At 44.5% G+C, this 17412-nt stretch overlaps 1 protein-coding gene across 1 annotated transcript in view; it reads left to right on the top strand.

Annotated features, from left to right (window-relative positions):
• The window catches only part of RSBN1 (round spermatid basic protein 1), a 39374-nt gene that overhangs the window by 4769 nt on the left and 17193 nt on the right, over nucleotides 1-17412 (top strand). The window contains exon 2 of the mRNA XM_033918278.1: nucleotides 9183-9853. Coding sequence (XP_033774169.1) covers nucleotides 9296-9853 — 558 coding nt within the window. The 5' untranslated portion in view covers nucleotides 9183-9295. The remainder of the gene's footprint in view (nucleotides 1-9182; nucleotides 9854-17412) is intronic.

Here is a 17412-nt window from a genome sequence, read left to right as displayed (position 1 = left end):
AAGAGCAATTTTTTTTTACTGGAGTTGTTTTGAGTAATTTTTGTTTTGTATACTCCGGTTCCTCCCCTTTTTTGGATTTGTTTAGGTTTTTAAATACCTACATGGCATAAATGTGTGGAATAGTATTCCCGTAGAAGTGGTGGAGACGGTGTCTGAATTCAAGAAAGCATAGGACAGGCATGTGGGTCTCTTGGGGAGAGGAAGAAATAGATGTTGTGGATGGGCCATTAGGCCTTTATCTGTGTGTTTGGGGGAGGGTGTGCAGTCTCTGAACAGGTGGATGTTAAGAAAAGGCTGCTCAAGATAAGAGGCACGGTTTATGAGAGGTACAAGGAAAGCTGCTAAAATGGTTGATGGCCTTTGTCATAAGGTGTATGGAGACAGACTAGAGAGTTGCGCGGGGACAGAAATCCCACCCATCCACGCCCGTCCCCGTCAGGATCCTCTCCGTCCCCACCCGTCCCCGCCAGGATCCTCTCCGTCCCCACCCGTCCCCGCCAGGATCCTCTCCGTCCCCACCCGTCCCCGTCAGGATCCTCTCCGTCCCCACCCGTCCCCGCCAGGATCCTCTCCATCCCCACCCATCCCCGCAAGGAATTACCTCCATCCCCGCCCTACCCCATAAAAAGCAGCAATTACTTCTGACAGGATCATCAATTCCACAGTTTCTTTTGTGTTTGTGCTGCTGTTTTCCTTGTGGAATCTCTTTGGGGAACCCTTTTTTTGTTTTCCTGTTCAGGTAATTAACTTATAAACCCCCTCTTTACTAAGGCTGATGTGTCCATTTATATTATATGGACGAACCTTCTTCCAAAGCCTTCCATCCCCGTGGAGTCCCGTTGGCTTAAGGGGGCATCCCCGTGGGAGTCCCCGTGGGCCAGAGGGGCGTCCCCGTGGGAGTCCTGTGGGAGTTATGGGGGGATTTCCCGCGGGACCCGCGGGATTCCCGCGATTCCCATTCCCGTGCAAACCTCTAGGACAGACTTAAAAATTCTCAATCTGTATACCTTTGGGAGGAAAGGTGGGAAAGGGGAAAATATGACAGATGTTTAAATAACCCTACATAATCAATTTATCCAAACGGCACTTAATTTTTATATATAAATGTTTCCATGTGAGGATCACCAATCAAACTCTCACCAAGATATATATCAAGCTCAATATATACCTAAAACTCCTCACTTCTAATATATAATCCCTAGCTCCTCAGAAGCACCACCTGGGCTCAAAAACGACCTCCTCACTGGAGCCGTTACCAATTTTTACTCAAACTTTACTTTTAAATTTTTATTTAACAACTTTTCTAGCATATTTCAAGGGTACTTAGCTTTTAAATATGGTCTTCTTTTGAGGGAAATAGGAGCCAACATGTTTCACCCACAGAAGGTTTTTTTCAAGGCTTATCATCCCTTAGCAAGCTTTATCTTCTGGGATAAACGTATTTAGATCCTTTGTCGCTCTTCTAGTGCGGGACCTATAATTATTACGTTAGAAATGTCCTGGCAGAATCAATCGGTCGTATCTTCCTGGGATATAGTTAGATTTAGATTTCCATTTCCCCACTTGGACTTGTGTTCAACATAAAATTCCTCTCTTTCTGACTTCAAAAGTATGTATTTTGGACTTCAAAAGACTTGTGTTCTTCTTTGTGCCATCGTTTCCGGTTTCGTCTGTAGAACACTCTTTTGCTTGTGCTCACTTCAGGATTCTCTCCATGACAGATTCTGCTAATGCTCAACCTCTAGAGTAGAGAATGACATGGTGACAAAATTCATCACCGTTCCCATCCCCGCGGATAACCGCGGGAAATAATCCCATGTCATTTTGTAATGTCTATTTCAACCTCAGTCCTTCTACACCAGCATTCTTCAAAGCAAAGCTTGAGGGTCAGTGGTTGTGGCCATTCATACTCTGATTCTTATGTGAGCCAAGGATAATGAAGCCATTGTGACATCACTGATGTGATTGGCTCTTAGGCACTGGTGGAATGAGGCATTATGACATCACAATCTCTGCTCTGGATACCAGAGACTGTCATTCTGTAGTGTCTGTTTCAACCTCAGTCCTTCTACACCAGCATTCTTCAAAGCAAAGCTTGCGGGTCAGTGGTTGTGGCCATTCATACTCTGATTCTTTCCTCTCTCCTTAAAAGAATGACATGAAGATGGTTTCCCACGGTTATCCACGGGGACGGTGATGAATTTTGTCACCGTGTCATTCTCTACTCTAGAGCTCTATACTGGTAAGATACTTGCTCATTCCAGACACATCACAGAAACATGAAAAAGGAATTTATTCTTCCGGGAATGCTGGCTGCTTATTACCGTCGAGACTTGTAGAAATAGTATAGTATTGTCCATCGTACCCTGTTTTAATTCAGAAACAGCACACTGTAGTCTCAAACTTGCGGCCCGGGGGCCACCAGGTACTTTTTTGAGGCCATCGGTATTTTTGTCATAATCACAAAAGTAAAATAGTTTCTTGATCATCTGTCTCTTTAGCTATAAATGATAATATTATTATTAAGACTTAGCCAAAAGGAAAGATTGATAAACTATAAAGAGTTTTACCTCAAGCAAAGTTGTCATTTCTTTAGTAACTATTAACTATTTTTTCTGAGGTCTTCCAAGTACCTACAAATCCCGAATGTGGCCCTGCAAAGGGTTGGAGTTGGAGACCACTGCTGTGGAGGAAACTGTTAGGCTTTTCTTCTGCCAGATGAGGATTGTTCATTGCCAAGCAAACGCTATACTTGTCCAATTTCACGTTCTGTCTCGCAGAGGTAATACATGGACTCCTGAGGAAGGCATTAATTGCCAAAACACGGACTGTCGGATCCTGTTCTATTCCACTTCTATTGAGATCTGCATATATTGTTTTTAAATAAATATTTTTATGTTTTTGATAATCATGTGTTATCCTCATACTTATCCCCTGTATTACTAAGGTGTGCTAAATCTACACGCGCGCTAACACGTTCATAGACTAACATGCACATGTTAGCGTTTAGCGTGTGGTTAGTGCGCACTAAAAAGTGTTGACTTCCATTCTTAGTTTTGTTTGTTATGGTGGTTCTACCCCTCTGTTTTTGCTGTGTTAGTATTGTGTGTATATATCTAATAAAATAAAACCCTAAGCCGCGCAAGCGCACTCCCACCTGCGTGCTCCCGTTTTCCGTGCACTGTAGGGCACCGCAGGTAGGAGTGCGCATGCGCGCGAATCTCTCTCTTCCCTCGAGGCGGATATTGGCCGCTGTGGCTGCAAGCTGCGGTGGCTGCTGGTGACTGCAGGCCGTGGCAGCTGCAGGCGGCGGGCGAGCACGGAGCCACCAGCAGCGGGTGGCGGTCAGCCCGAGAAACCCCTGACCTACAGGACGGGCCAAAGTTCTTTTTAACTTCAAAGACGCTGTAGCGGCTTCTCTCGCGAGCCGCTCCTGCGTCGGAGAAGGCGGCGATCGTGAGAGGAGCCGCCGGGAAGTTACACTGGTCGGGGCTCGGGCTGTTCAATCCGCGCAGGCTCCTCTTGCGGTAAATGGAGGGAGAGGGAATGCTGCGGCTGCTGAACAGGGAAGTAGGGAAGGAGATAGGAAGAAAGACACAGGGGCAGAGAGAGAAAGACAGACAGAAAGACAGACAGACAGACAAAGGGGGCCAGGGAGGGAGAGAGACAGAAAGAAAAACCAGACAGACATATATTCTACCACCAGCGGGAGGAAGGGAGACAGAAAGAAAAGAAGAAAGACACAGGGACAGGGAGAGACACAGACAGACAAAGGGGGCCAGGGAGAGAGACAGACAGGACAGAGAGAGAGACAGAAATAAAGACAGACAGACATATATTCTAGCACCCGTTACACACAGATACACACACAGACAGACACCTCCCCCCCCCCCCCGGCAGAACATTTCTGCCGACTGGCACCGATCAGCGGACCGGTGGTTGAAAAACACTGACTTACAAAAATAACAATTGCCGCTGCTGGGTCAGACCAGTGGCCCATTGTACCCAGCTGTCCGCTCACGCGGCGGCCCTTAGCTCAAAGACCCCAGTCATTTAGAGGCTATTGAGGGGTCTTGATAGGGTAGGAGCAATTTTTCATGAGGTGGGGGGGGGGGGGGGAGTAGAGGTTTCCTTTTTCTAAACAATGAAAGCAATTTTTATTTCAAATTAAAAGGACATTATTTCATTTCTAATCCATTTTGAACAAATAACAAATCTTAGAACAAAGTAATTGCAGGCTGTGCAGAGGAAACCTAACGGTAATCATCTTGTATAGGATCTTAGTTATGGAACCAGATGCATAACAAGGTTTGATATAGAGAGAGGATCCTTCTAGGTTTTCTGCTGGCTGTGCGTTCACATGAATGCTGCCAGAAACAGGTATTGATTTCTGTTAACAGCACTTATATGTAACTGTGGTCAGCAGGCCTCATCAAACTCGCATTAAGAACCCCCCACCCCCTCTCTTATACGGGCTTGGTAACAATAAATCGCTGGTAATTTGTTTGCACATGTTTAAATGTCGGCTGGGTTTCTGCATCCCAGAGCCATGTAAGTGATGCTGTGTAGAGGCCAAATCCCTTTGTTTGATATGTAGGAGGCTCACCTAGAGACCTGCCTCTGAACTGCAAGCAGTAATCTTGCATTTGGTTTCATTTTGAATCTGTGCAAGCAGTGACTGGGTCACACCTATGTACTTTCTTACTAGGTTTACTATTCTGGAACACTTGGGTATATATAACCTTTTGTATTTGTTTAGGGTAGAGGTGATATCGCTGTACTAGGACATGTAGATTTTTATTTCTTCAAACTTTACAAACGACCAGTGACCAAATTATGCAGTATTACATTATATTAGTGATTTGTATTCCGCCATTACCTTGTGGTTCAAGGCGGATTACAGAAGAGGATTTCTGGACATGTCCAGAGGTGTTACAGAGTAGAACGAGTTGCTTCAGAGGATTGAAATGTCTCATACGGTGTATGTTAGTCTTCATGGATTTCTTGAATAGCAGGGTTTTAATTTTTTTTCTGAAAGGTTTGTAGTCTGGGGTTGTGATTAGTAGATTGGAGACTTGGTGACCTAGTTTTGCTACCTGTGTGGCTAGAAGGCCATCGTACAGTTTTTTTCCATTTGACGTCTCTGATTGGAGGGTATGTGAATGGTGTCTGGGTTCTCCTGTGTCTGGTTGTGGTGGTTTGGATTAGGCGGTTGTTCAAGTAGGCTGGGCTGTCGCCATTTATGGATTTAAATAATAAGACAGTAGAATTTTAAATAGTATTCTTGCTTGAAATGGGAGCCAGTGTGAGACGCGGTAGGCCTCGGTGACGTGGTTGTGTTTTCTTAGTGAATAGATTAGTCTCAGGGCTGTGTTTTGTACTGTTTGTAGTTGTTTTATCATTGTTGCGGGGCAGTGGCTCATTGGCTCCCTGTTATTTACAGAATCACTTATAAATTATGCTTAATTATTTTTAAAACTCTGACCAATAAGACCCCTGCATTTTTATATAGATTACTTATTCCATATTCTACAAAGAGAATTCTACGATCTAGCGAACAAAATCTGCTAGCTATCCCTTCATTAAAAATTATCAATACAAGGAGACAATTTATTTTTTCATGTACTGCACCGCAGACATGGAACGCTCTCCCTATTTTTTTAAGAGAGGAGAAAGAACTCGGAAAATTTAAAACTGAACTTAAAACTTTCCTTTTTAAAGATGCTTTTATAACATAATTTTACAATTTCAGTTCCATGTTTTCCTATATTATACCTGTGTTAACTATTTCCCTTTGTATTTCCACTCATTGTTTCTTCTTTACTTTATGAATTGTATTTCATCCCTTCCCATGTTTATCAATGTTAAAATTAAGAGTTATTACCCATTATTTAAGTAATTGTATGTACTGTATTTGTTTTATTTTTTTATTTTTTTTTATATTTAATAATTGTAAATTTTAAAGTGTACATCGCTTAGAATATCTGATTAAGCGATTGATCAAATCTCCTAATAAACTTGAAACTTGAAACTTCAGTATTGCATGCTAAATCTAAAATCTATCCTCAGAAACTTCTTAAAGTGAGTCTTAACCTATATCAAATCACAGTTGAAATATGTAGAAGTAATTTGATTGTACAAATAGTCTGAACGGCATCTGTAGCCATGCAGTTAATGTTAAAATTCAGCAAGGAGGCTATATCTTGATTGTTGCCATTTTCCAGGTCTCGCCATGTCTAGGTTTCAGCCATGTTTGACGTTTCAGCCATCCTTCAGAGGCTTTCTTCGGGGTATGCTGTGAGGTCTGCAGTTTTGCCTATTATATATAGTGGTTTAATGCGAGCACGTGCAAAGTGATGTATGTGGGGAAAGAGGAACCCAAATTATAGCTACATGATGCTGGGTTTCATGCTAGGAGTTGCTGCCCGGGAAAAGGATCTAGGTGTCATTGTTGAGGATACGTTAAAACCCTCAGCTTAATGGGCAGCAGCGGCCAAGAAAGCAAATAGAACGTTAGGAATGATCAGGAAAGGAATGGAAAACAAAAACGAGAATGTTACAGTGCCCTTGTATCACTCTATGGCAGGGATCTCAAAGTCCCTCCTTGAGGGCCGCAATCCAGTGGGGTTTTCAGGATTTCCCCAATGAATATGCATTAAAAGCAGTGCATGCACATAGATCTCATGCATATTCATTGGGGAAATCCTGAAAACCTGACTGGATTGCGGCCCTCAAGGAGGGACTTTGAGACCCCTGCTGTATGGTATTGCCGCTGCTCTAATGCTGTGTGCAATTCTGGTTGTCGTATTTCAAAAAAGATATAGCGGATCTAGAAAAAGTAACATAAGAATAGCCTTACTGGTCCCGACCATTGGTCCATCTAGCCCAGTGGCCAATCCAGGTCACCAGTACCTGGTAAAAACCCCCAAATAGCAAACATTCCATGCTTTCTTGTGGAAGAGGCTTTAGGTGCCTGGGCCAATCGGGGCCTTAAGTCCCTCCCTGGTGCACCCCAGGATGCACCAGGAAGGGGAAGAACTGTCATTTTGAAGACTGGTGGGAGCATCCCTCCTGCAGGTCTTCTAAAAAAGGTAGGGGTCAGAGGGGCGGCCCACCAGACTACCAAGCCTGTCTGGTGGGTTGCTGTCGGTAAGGGGGGTTTTACAGGGGGTGTCTGAGGAGGAGGTGGCTCATGACCACCAGACTTGAAATTGTTGGGGGAGGGGGGCTTGTTGTCAGGTGGTTCCCGACCCTGCGGCAGGAGAGAGTGGGTATCCCTCCTGCCAGTCTTCCACATGGGATGTTGAGGCATCGATGGGGACGACTAGTCCACCAGACTTTTTTTTTTTTTTTTTTAAGGCTCTATTTAAGAATAATAGGGACCATTCATGGTGGCGGGTCTAAGCTGCTTTATTTTCCTGTTGCCTGAGCCAATCAATGCTGAGGCACTGACAGAAAAGGAAGGCTACAACAGCTCAGACCCTGCCGGTAAATATCAGCCCCAATTCCTCGTAAATGGAGAATCGCCCGGAGAGGTCATTTTAATATTAATGATCTTGTTATAATACAGTTTTAATATTAATGACCGCATTCTACTACATTTGCATAGTACAGTTTGGAGGCTGCAAGAAAGCACGGAAAAGACCCTGGTGAGCCATTTTAACAGTCGGTTTTAGCGCCATTGTTAAATGCACGGTGACGTTGGAGAATGTAGCTCCGAGAGACTACCTGTAGGGGGTCACAACAAGTACCATTTTGAAACATAAGATCAGGAAAGACTGGAGGTTGCTCCTTATTACACTTTTATTTTTGTATTTCGCCTAAAAATCTCAAATAAGCGGTTATCTAATTTTAATAAAATTTGAAACATGAAACCAAAGACCCAGTAAGGCTTTTTTTTTTTTGGGGGGGGAAGTGTTTGTGAGGAGGATCATAAGAGATTAATTTGATTGGGGGGGGGGTAAAGTGGACTAGTGCTGTAAGTTTTGGCTATTGTGAAGCAGCAATTTGGGGTAAGGGGATTTGATTTGCTGCTTTTCAGTGGAAAAATTGCTCTCGCACACATGCGGGGCTGATGGTGCACATTTTTCCCCACATGCAGCTTTTTAAGATCTTTCTAGCACTGTGAGGGGAGAGATGCATGTGTGTGGTTTTCTGCATCCTTGGAGGTACCGTATTTGCCGGCGTATAAGACGACTGGGCGTATAAGACGACCCCCCAACTTTTACAGTTAAAATATAGAGTTTGTTATATACTCGCCGTATAAGACTACCCCTTCTTCCGCACACCTTCTGCACAACCTTCTGCCTGCCTGCACCCCCCCCGAAGGCCTGCACCCCCCCCGAAGGCCTGTCCCTCCTTGAAGGCCTGCCTGCCTGCCTGTCACCCCTTCCCCCTTGAAAGCCTGCCTGCCTGCCCGCCCCACCCTGAAGGCCTGATGCCCTGACCCACCCCGAAGGACCGCTCGCCCCCCTGGCCTTCCCGCACCACCTATGAAGCAGCCGCAGCAGGATCGCGAAGTCAGCGTCAGCGATCCCTGCGCTGCTTCTTGCGCCACGGTCCTGCCCCTCCTCTGACGTCAGAGGAGGGGCGGGATCGCTGACGCTGACTTCGCGATCCTGCTGCGGACTGCTTCACAGGTGGTGCAGGAAGGTCAGTGGGGCGAGCGGTCCTTCGGGGGTGGGGGGGGATTGAACGGCAAGGCCGGGAGCACCCCCTTAGGGCTGGCACCCGGGGCGCACCGCCCCCCCACCCCCCCCTTGATACGCCACTGCATGTAAACAGTACCCGGCGTATAAGACGACCCCCGACTTTGGGGAGGATTTTAAGGTACTGAAAAGTCGTCTTATACGCCGGCAAATACGGTATTTTGAAAGGTTGCACCTTTTGGCGCAATATTTTCCAATAGTGAAAACTTCAAAAATTGTGGTGTTCATCATATGCAATCTAGGCTTTGTTCCTAAGTTAATGGAAGGGGACTTGCCTAATAGATAAGGAGTGTCATGAGCCCTGCTTCCCTAGACTCTCCTGTCGCTACTCCTATGCTTAACTGTTGTAAGTTTCAGCCTATTGTTGGCAGAGAATGTTTCTGGCCTTAAAACAGGATTTAGTATAGCATATGAAAGCCTATTTGTGCATTGAATGTGAATCTAAGCTCCCTTTTTCCTCCTCTGTTTTGCTAGAAACGCCAGATGAAAACGGGAATTCCGAGAGAGCCGGTGACTTCCTTCTGAAGAAGCTGAAGAAAAAGAAGAAAAAGAAACACCGGGAAGATGTAAGAGGGCGGCGTCTGAAAATGTACAATAAGGAAGTGCAGACAATCTGTGCCGGGCTGACGCGCATCAACCAAAATGCCCTGAACGCCGAAGCGACCGACGGTGCAGAAGAGAATAAGGAATCCTGCAGGTACCTCAAGGACGAGGAGCTGTGCAAACTGGATTTGGGCACGCAAGAGTATCGGCTGCCCCAGGGAGTACAGACGCCGTTCACGTCTCATCAAGAGCACTGTATACGCAGCAACGGCTTGCCAGTGGCTAACAAGTTCAGTGGTTTCATCCACGAAGAGCAGCAGTCGAACGGTGGCGGACTAGTCTTGCACGCCTACATGGACGAACTCTCCTTTTTGTCTCCTGTGGAGATGGAGAAGTTTGCAGAGGAGTTCCTGGCCTTGACGTTCAGCGAGAACGAGAAGAACGCGGCCTATTACACCGTGGCAATTGTCCATGGGGCAGCCGCCTACCTGCCAGACTTCCTGGATTATTTTGCTTTCAATTTTCCCAACACTCCAGTAAAAATGGAAATTCTGGGCAAGAAAGATATTGAAACAACCACAATTTCAAATTTCCACACTCAGGCAAGTTGAAAGCTCTGTTAAGTATCGGTTCAGTTGTGGCAAAAAAAGCCTTTTTTTATTTATTTTTTTTGCACTTAAAAGCCATTTTAAAATATAGCTATCATGCTAAAAATGTCTTTATGTCATTTAAATGTCCCAGAAAAGAGGCCATTTTGACCATTTCCCATCTTCTCTGTGAGTAAAATACACTGTTGCTCTTTGCTTTATTTGGCTATCAGAACTTGTTTTGGGGTTTGTTTGGGGGGGGTTCTTTCCGTCAGACGCTGCTGTTCTACATCAGTATTTCCCAAGGTGGTCCTGCCATTCAAGATTTTTTTCCTATGTCCACAATGAATATGCATGAAAGATTTGCATACAGAGGAGACAATGTATGCGTATTCATTGTGGATATAAGAAAAACCTGACTGGCCAAGGGGCCACTCCAGGGTCAACCTGGGAAGCCCAGCTCTGGATTGCCTGCTTTTGCTTGAATTAGACCTTTCCCCACACCCATCTCCCCGTGTCTGGCAATTTGTTGCTTTTTTTGAATTGGGGTGCTGGAGGTTTTGAAAAGAGAGATGCCAAGTCTGTAATGAATGCTGGAGGTAGGGTTAACAGATTTGTTGAAGCAAAAAAGGACGTGGCACCCACAGAAACCTCATCTTCCTTGAACTCAGGGTTGCATCTAGGCCTCTGAGCATGTGCGTATCCGTGCGTGCTCGGAGGCCTTCCAGATGTAGCTACGAACTCGTCAGAGCCAGGGCTTTCCAAAAACCAAACAAACTGCTGGTTTGTTGTTTTGTTTTTTTTTTGTTGTTGTTGTTTTTTTTTTAAATCCATCCGGATGCCTGGACAGTCCTCTAAAACAGTGGTTCCCAACCCTGTCCTGAAGGAACACCAGGCCAATTGGGTTTTCAGGCTAGCCCTAATGAATATGCATGAAGCAAATTTGCATGCCTATCACTTCCATCATATGCAAATCTCTCTCATGCATATTCATTAGGGCTAGCCTGAAAACCCGATTGGCCTGGTGTTCCTCCAGGACAGGGTTGGGAATCACTGCTCTAAAAAGAGGACATGTCTGAATAAATCCGGATATTTGGTAACTAGTGCTGCCCGATTCAGGAAAAAAAAATTTGATTCAATTCAGCCTACTGAATTGGTTTTTTGATTCGATTCGATTTTCCTGCCCAATTGGTTGTTTTTTGGTTTTTTGTTTTTTTTTTTCAAACATCCTGGTGGGTTTATTTTATAGCCTCTTCACCCCCTTTGCCTTCTCCTAACCACACTGGCACTGTGGTGTAAACAAAATAAACAAACAAAAAAGACTTTTCCTCTCTGTTAAATCCTAGCTCATGTTTGCGGTCTAACACCAGCTCTGGCAGGATACACGTTTCAAATCTGACATATTGTAATTACAAAATGGAAAATAAAATTAGTTTTTCTATCTTTTGTTGTCTGGTCATTATTCAAATCTTGTTGGCCCCAAGCTCTGGTTGTCTTCTGATAACTTGCTTGCCAGGGTCTCCTTTCTTCTTTCTCCGTTCTAACCATCCATCTGCCATCTCTGTCCTCCCCTTCTGTTTCCCTTCCCTCCCCCGGAGGTCTGGCATCTTTCTTTTTTTTCATCTCCATCCACAGATCCACCTTTTCTTAACTACCCTTTCATCCAGCATCTCTCCCTCCTTCCTCACCACCCCAGGGTCCACCATCTCTCCCTTTCTTTTCCCAACTACCCTCCTATCCAGTATCTCTATCCCCCCCATCCACACCATCCCTTGTGTCCAACTTCTCTCCCTTTCTGTTCCTTCCCTCCCTAAATCCCATTGTCCATCATCTCTCTCCTCTATTTTTATATCCATTATTTCTTCCCCCCCAAAGTCCGGCATATGCACGTCTCCTTGAACCCCCCCTTCCTTCCCTCCGTGTACTTCTACACCAGGGCCCCCCTCCCCTGAAGGTCTGCACCTCCTCCTGAAGGCCTGTTCCCCCCCCTTGAAGGCCTGACTGTCCCCCCTGAAGGCCTATGCCACCATCCCTTGCCTGTGCCCCCCCTTGAAGGCTTGTCCCACCATGCCTGCCTGTCCTCCCCCCCCTTGAAGGCTTGCCTAAGGCTTGTTCCCCCCCCTTTGAAAGCTTGTTCCCACCCCCTGAAGGACTGCCCCCCCCCCCCCCGGGAAGGCCTCTGTGTTCCCTCTGGCCTCCCGGCAGCGTTTACCTTATAGCTGAAGCCTGCAATGAAGTTCGCGGTTACAGCGTCTTTTACTAAGTGCTTTCAGCTCTTTCCTCTGCTACGGTCCTGCCCCTCCTCTGACGTCAGAGGCAGGATTGGGCGGAGGAAAGAGCTGTCAGGGAGTCAGGGAGTGGGTCATTGGTATGGGCAGACTTGATGGGCCGCGGCCCTTTTCTGCCGTCAATTTCTATGTTTCTATGATCTTCATTGCAGGCTGCAGCTATAAGGTAAACGCTGCGGGGAGGCCAGAGGGAACATGGAGGCCTTCCCAGGGGGGGGGCAGTCCTTCAGGGGGTGCGATGTCCTTCGGGGAGGCCAGGGGGGAAGCTGACAGCAGTACTTCCCGACTGACTCTCCCTCCTGCCCTCTAAAGCAGATGCGGCAGCAGCTGGCCAGCAAGAGCAGCGCTGCCGCTCCTGCTTTAGGGGGCGAGGGGGGAGGGTCCGAATCGGGAAGCCAATTTTTTTAAAACTTAAGTCGATTTGAATCGATTCACCCAAAGTGAATCGGTGAACAGATGTGAATCGGGCAGCACTACTGGTAACCCTAGCTGAAGGAGTGCTGCCTGCAGAACCTGACTCACTCTCTATATTTTGTTTACTGATGGTGTGACAATTTTGTGCTGGGGCAATATCACAATGGTGATGGTGCTTTTCTCCAGTAGCTTCAGAAGAACCACAGTGTTTGCTGTGTTACTTACAATTTTCTATTCAGAGGCTCCTTGAGCAAAGAACTGATTTTACAAAGTTAAAAAGCAAAGTTTCAATTGAAAAAAAGTCTTATTTGCAAAGCATATGACTTATGGAAGAGACTCTAAGGCAGTGATCTCCAACTCCAACCCTTGGCAGGGCCACATTGTGGATTTGGAGGGCCTCAGAAAAAATAGTTAATGTCTTATTAAAGAAATGACAATTTTGCATGAGGTAAAACTCTTTATAGTTGATAAATCTTTCCTTTTGGCTAAGTCTTAAGAATAATATTGTCATTTATAGCTAAAGAGACAAATGATAAACATACCGAGGGCCTCAAAATAGTACCTGGTGGGCCACATGTGGCCCCTGGGATGCGAGTTTGAGGCCACTGAGTTAAGGGGAATCTATTGGCTGGGTTGGAGGGACTAGGGGAGAACAGGACAATCAAGCCACTGTGACACCACTGATGAGGTTGGCTCTTATTGGTGGAATGAGGCATTATTGCATTACATTACATTAGTGATTTCTATTCCGCTTGTGCCTTGCGGTTCTAAGCGGATTACATTAGAAGATGGCTGGACATTTCCAGGCGATGACAATACAATTATTTGTATAACTTTACAAACTTTGCAAACCTAACTTTACTTAACTTTTCGTACATAACTTTACATAACTTTACGTACATAACTTTACATAACTTTACGTGGAGTTACTTTGTGTTACTTTACATTATCCTTACCGTGCTTGCATAACTTGCATTAAGTTTACATAATTTATCTTACATAATTTATCTTACATAACTTTACAAGACTTTACGTAGAGTTATTTTATGTTATTTTACCTTATTATTCCAGTACATTGCATAACTTACATTACATGATATTACAAAGCATAACCTTATGTTATATTACAACGCATAACCTTATGTTAATTTACATAATATTACAACGCATAATCTTATGTTACCAAAAATCGTCTGTTCCTAGGTTGCTATATCTGATTTTTTCGGTATTTGGGGAGACTGTGTTTCTAGATATGAATTGGCTTTACGCCCGATGCAGCTAGATTAGATGTTGCCTATGGGGACGAAGTTGCAGTTGGTTGTGAGTTGCAGTAGGTTATGAAGGGAGAGAAGATGATGGTAGATTATAATATTGGGATGTGTTTTTTGAATAGTATGGTTTTTATATCTTTTCGAAACGCTTTGTAGTCCGTAGTTGTGGTCAGCAGCTTGGATATGGTGGGGTCAATTTTCGCGGCCTGTGTAGCAAGTAGGTTGTCATATAGCTTTTTGCGTTTTGTGCCTTTGAGTGAGGGGTAGGTGAATGGAGTCTGGGTTCTCCTTACTCTAGTTGAGAGGTTTCGGGTTAGGCGGCTGTTTAGGTAGAGAGGTGCTGTTCCGTTTAGTGCTTTGAATAATAAACAGTATAGTTTGAATTGAGTTCTTGCTTGTATCGGTAGCCAGTGTGAGTCGAGATAGGCATTAGTGATGTGATCGTATTTTCCTAGCGAGTAGATAAGTCTGAGTGCTGTGTTCTGTACTGTCTGTAATTGTTTGGTCATGTAAGCGGGGCAGGGTAGATAAAGGCTGTTGCAGTAGTCTACAAGTCCTAGTACAAGTGATTGGACTAAGATCCTGTATTGAATTTTGTCAAAGAATTTTCTTATTTTTCGCAGGTTGCGCATGGTGTAGAAGGCTTTTTGGATGGTTTTGTTAGTATGAGTCTGCATTGTGCATCTCCTGTCTATTGTTACTCCCAGGATTTTGAGTGCTGGCTGTATTGGGTATGTGATTGCATTTGTCGTCAGATCAGTTAAGGTAGGTTCTTTGTCTTTTTCTAGCAGCAGGAATTTGGTTTTATCCGTGTTCAGTTTCAGTTTGTGGTTGGTCATCCATGTTTCTACCGTTTCCAGAGTTATTTTCAGTCGTCCTGATGAGTTGGGGTCTTGGGTATTGAAGGGGAGAAGGATTGTTATGTCGTCTGCGTAGCTGAATGAGACTATATTTAGGGAGTCTAGAGTGGTGCCCAGTGAGGATACGTAGAGGTTGAAAAGTATGGGTGATAATGGAGATCCTTGTGGTACTCCACAGGGGTTTGACCAAGGGTCAGATATGTGGTCTTTTGTCTTTACTTTATAAGTTCTAGTTTTTAGAAAGCCTTGGAACCAGTTGAGTACCAAACCTGTGATCCCTATGGCGTCTAGTATCTGGAGTAGTATGTTGTGATCCACTAGGTCGAAAGCTGCTGAAAGATCTAGTTGGATAAGTAGTATCCTGTTCCCTTTGCTGAGGTGTTGGTGGGCTATATCCATTAGAGATACAAGTAGTGTCTCTGTGCTGTGGTTTTTTCTGAAACCTGATTGTGATGGGTGTAGTATGTTGTGGTCTTCTAAGTAGTTGGTGAGGTATTGTGCTACAAGACCTTCTTGTAGTTTGATATATAATGGGATTGATGCGATGGGTCTGTGGTTGGCTGGATTATTGTTTGGAGCTTTGGGATCTTTCGGTATGGGGGTGATAATAATCTCGCCTAGTTCTGGTGGGAAGTGACCATCTGTGAGCGTGGATTGTAGCCAGTTCATGAGGTTAGCTTTGAACTTGATGGATGCGGTTGTTAGCAGGTACGATGGGCAGCTGTTTAGGTCACAAGAAGTTTTACTATATTTGTTGTATAGTCGAGTCATGTCGTTCCATTGTATTTTGGGGAAGTTAGTCCACGTTCTGTCAGCTACTAAGGCTTCATCTATTGTTGGTGTTGTTATAATCTCATCGAGGAGGGTTAATGAATTGTTGAATGTGGATCTGATATTGGTGATTTTGTGCTTGAAGTAGTCTGCTAATTGGTGAGCTGAAGGAGATTGGTTTCCTTGAGTAGCTAGGAAAGGTTTGGTGTCTGTGAGTTTTCTTACAATATTGAAGAGTATTTTTGAGTCTGGGTTTTCAGTGCCTATTAGATTGGAATAGTATGCTTTCCTTTTTTCCTTTAGTTTGATGTTATATTGTTTGATTTGGATTCTCCATGCTACTTTTGTTTGGTCTTGTTTCTGTTTTTTCCATATTCTTTCGAGGTGTCTGCATTGTCTTTTTAAATGGAGAAGTTCAGCGTCGAACCATTTGTCTGAAGGTCTACAGATTTTGTTTTTTGTTTTTATTGGTGCTAGCTCGTTCAAAGTAGCTTCGCTAATGGTACGCCAGTGAGTTACAAATTCTTTGGGGTTGATTTGGTCGAATGCTGGATCTACCTTCTCCCAAAATGTAGTAGGATTGATTTTCTGTCGTGTGTTGATGTGGATTTTTTGGGGTGCGGGTTTGTGGTTGTTTTGAGCCCAGTTTATGGTGAAAGTGTATTTGTAGTGGTCTGACCAGAGGGAGGGGTGCCATATACCGTTGGATGTGTGTATGTTTTGAGTGTCAAGATTATGGGTCGTGAATGCTGCAATGTCCAGTTGGTGGCCTTTTTCGTGTGTGGGTTCGGGGTTAAGTATCTGATAGGATAGGGTATCGAGATATGAGAGTATTCCCTCTACTTGTTCGGCTCTGCTTCCCAAAGACAAACAGGATGTCATGGATACAGTGGTCTCCAACTCAAACCCTTGGCAGGGCCACATTTGGGTTTTGTTGGTACTTGGAGGGCCTCAGAAAAAATAGTTAATGTCTTATTAAAGAAATGACAATTTTGCAGGAGGTAAAACTCTTTATAGTTTATAAATTTTTCCTTTTGTCAATTTATAGCTAAAGAGACAGATGATCAAGAAACTGTTTTATTTGATAGACATATTGAGAGCCTCAAAATAGTATCTGGCGGGCCGCATGTGACCCCTCCCACCCCCCCAGACCGTGAGTTTGAGACCACGGCTCTAAAGAGTCCCGTACAGCTTGAATTATGTGTGTGTTGGGCAACCTAGCATAGAAAATCAGTTTAACTGGTTTAACATGTTTTTTAAGTTTGCTTTTTGATGAGGGGGAGTACAAGATGTTAAGACTAGCAAAAGTAATGTAAGGTCTTCCCAAAAAAGTCAAGTTACTTTACTGGCAGATTAGCTCTTTATAAGAGAACCATTTGTTCCAATTTGTGCATTGGCCCAGAGAGTTCAGAGCACTGTCCGGATTCCCGTAAGGATTTCCAGAACCTGGCAATTTGTCCAGGTTTTGGAAGGCTCCGAGCTGGGGCCTGCATCTGAAGGGCCTCTGTGCACACGTGGACTTTGAAGTGAAGACCCTACACGCATGCGCTCGTGGCCCCGAGCTTGGGGAAGGAGACACAAGGTTCGTGTGTGGGTGGGCGGAACAGGACTGGGACAGGTGTGGCGTTTTTTTGTTTGCTCTTTTAAAGAGGAAATCTGGTAACTCTTAGCATAGTGGTCTCAAACTTGCGGCTCGGGGGCCACAAGATATTATTTTGAGGCCCTCAGTATGTTTATCATAATCACAAAAGTAAAATAAAAGTTTCTTGATCATATGTCCCCTTTAGCTATAAATGACAATATTATTATTAAGACTTGGCCAAAAGGAAAGATTTACCTCATGCAAAATTGTCATTTCTTTAAGAAGACATTAACTCTTTTTTTTCTGAGGCCCTCCAAGTACCTCTAAATCCAAAATGTGGCCCTGGAAAGGGTTTGCATTTGAGACCACTGTCTTAGCAAGAGGCCTG

This window comes from Geotrypetes seraphini, chromosome 13, assembly GCF_902459505.1.
Source record: "Geotrypetes seraphini chromosome 13, aGeoSer1.1, whole genome shotgun sequence".
In the NCBI taxonomy this organism is placed as follows: domain Eukaryota; kingdom Metazoa; phylum Chordata; class Amphibia; order Gymnophiona; family Dermophiidae; genus Geotrypetes; species Geotrypetes seraphini.
This window is presented reverse-complemented; position numbering and strand designations above follow the sequence as displayed.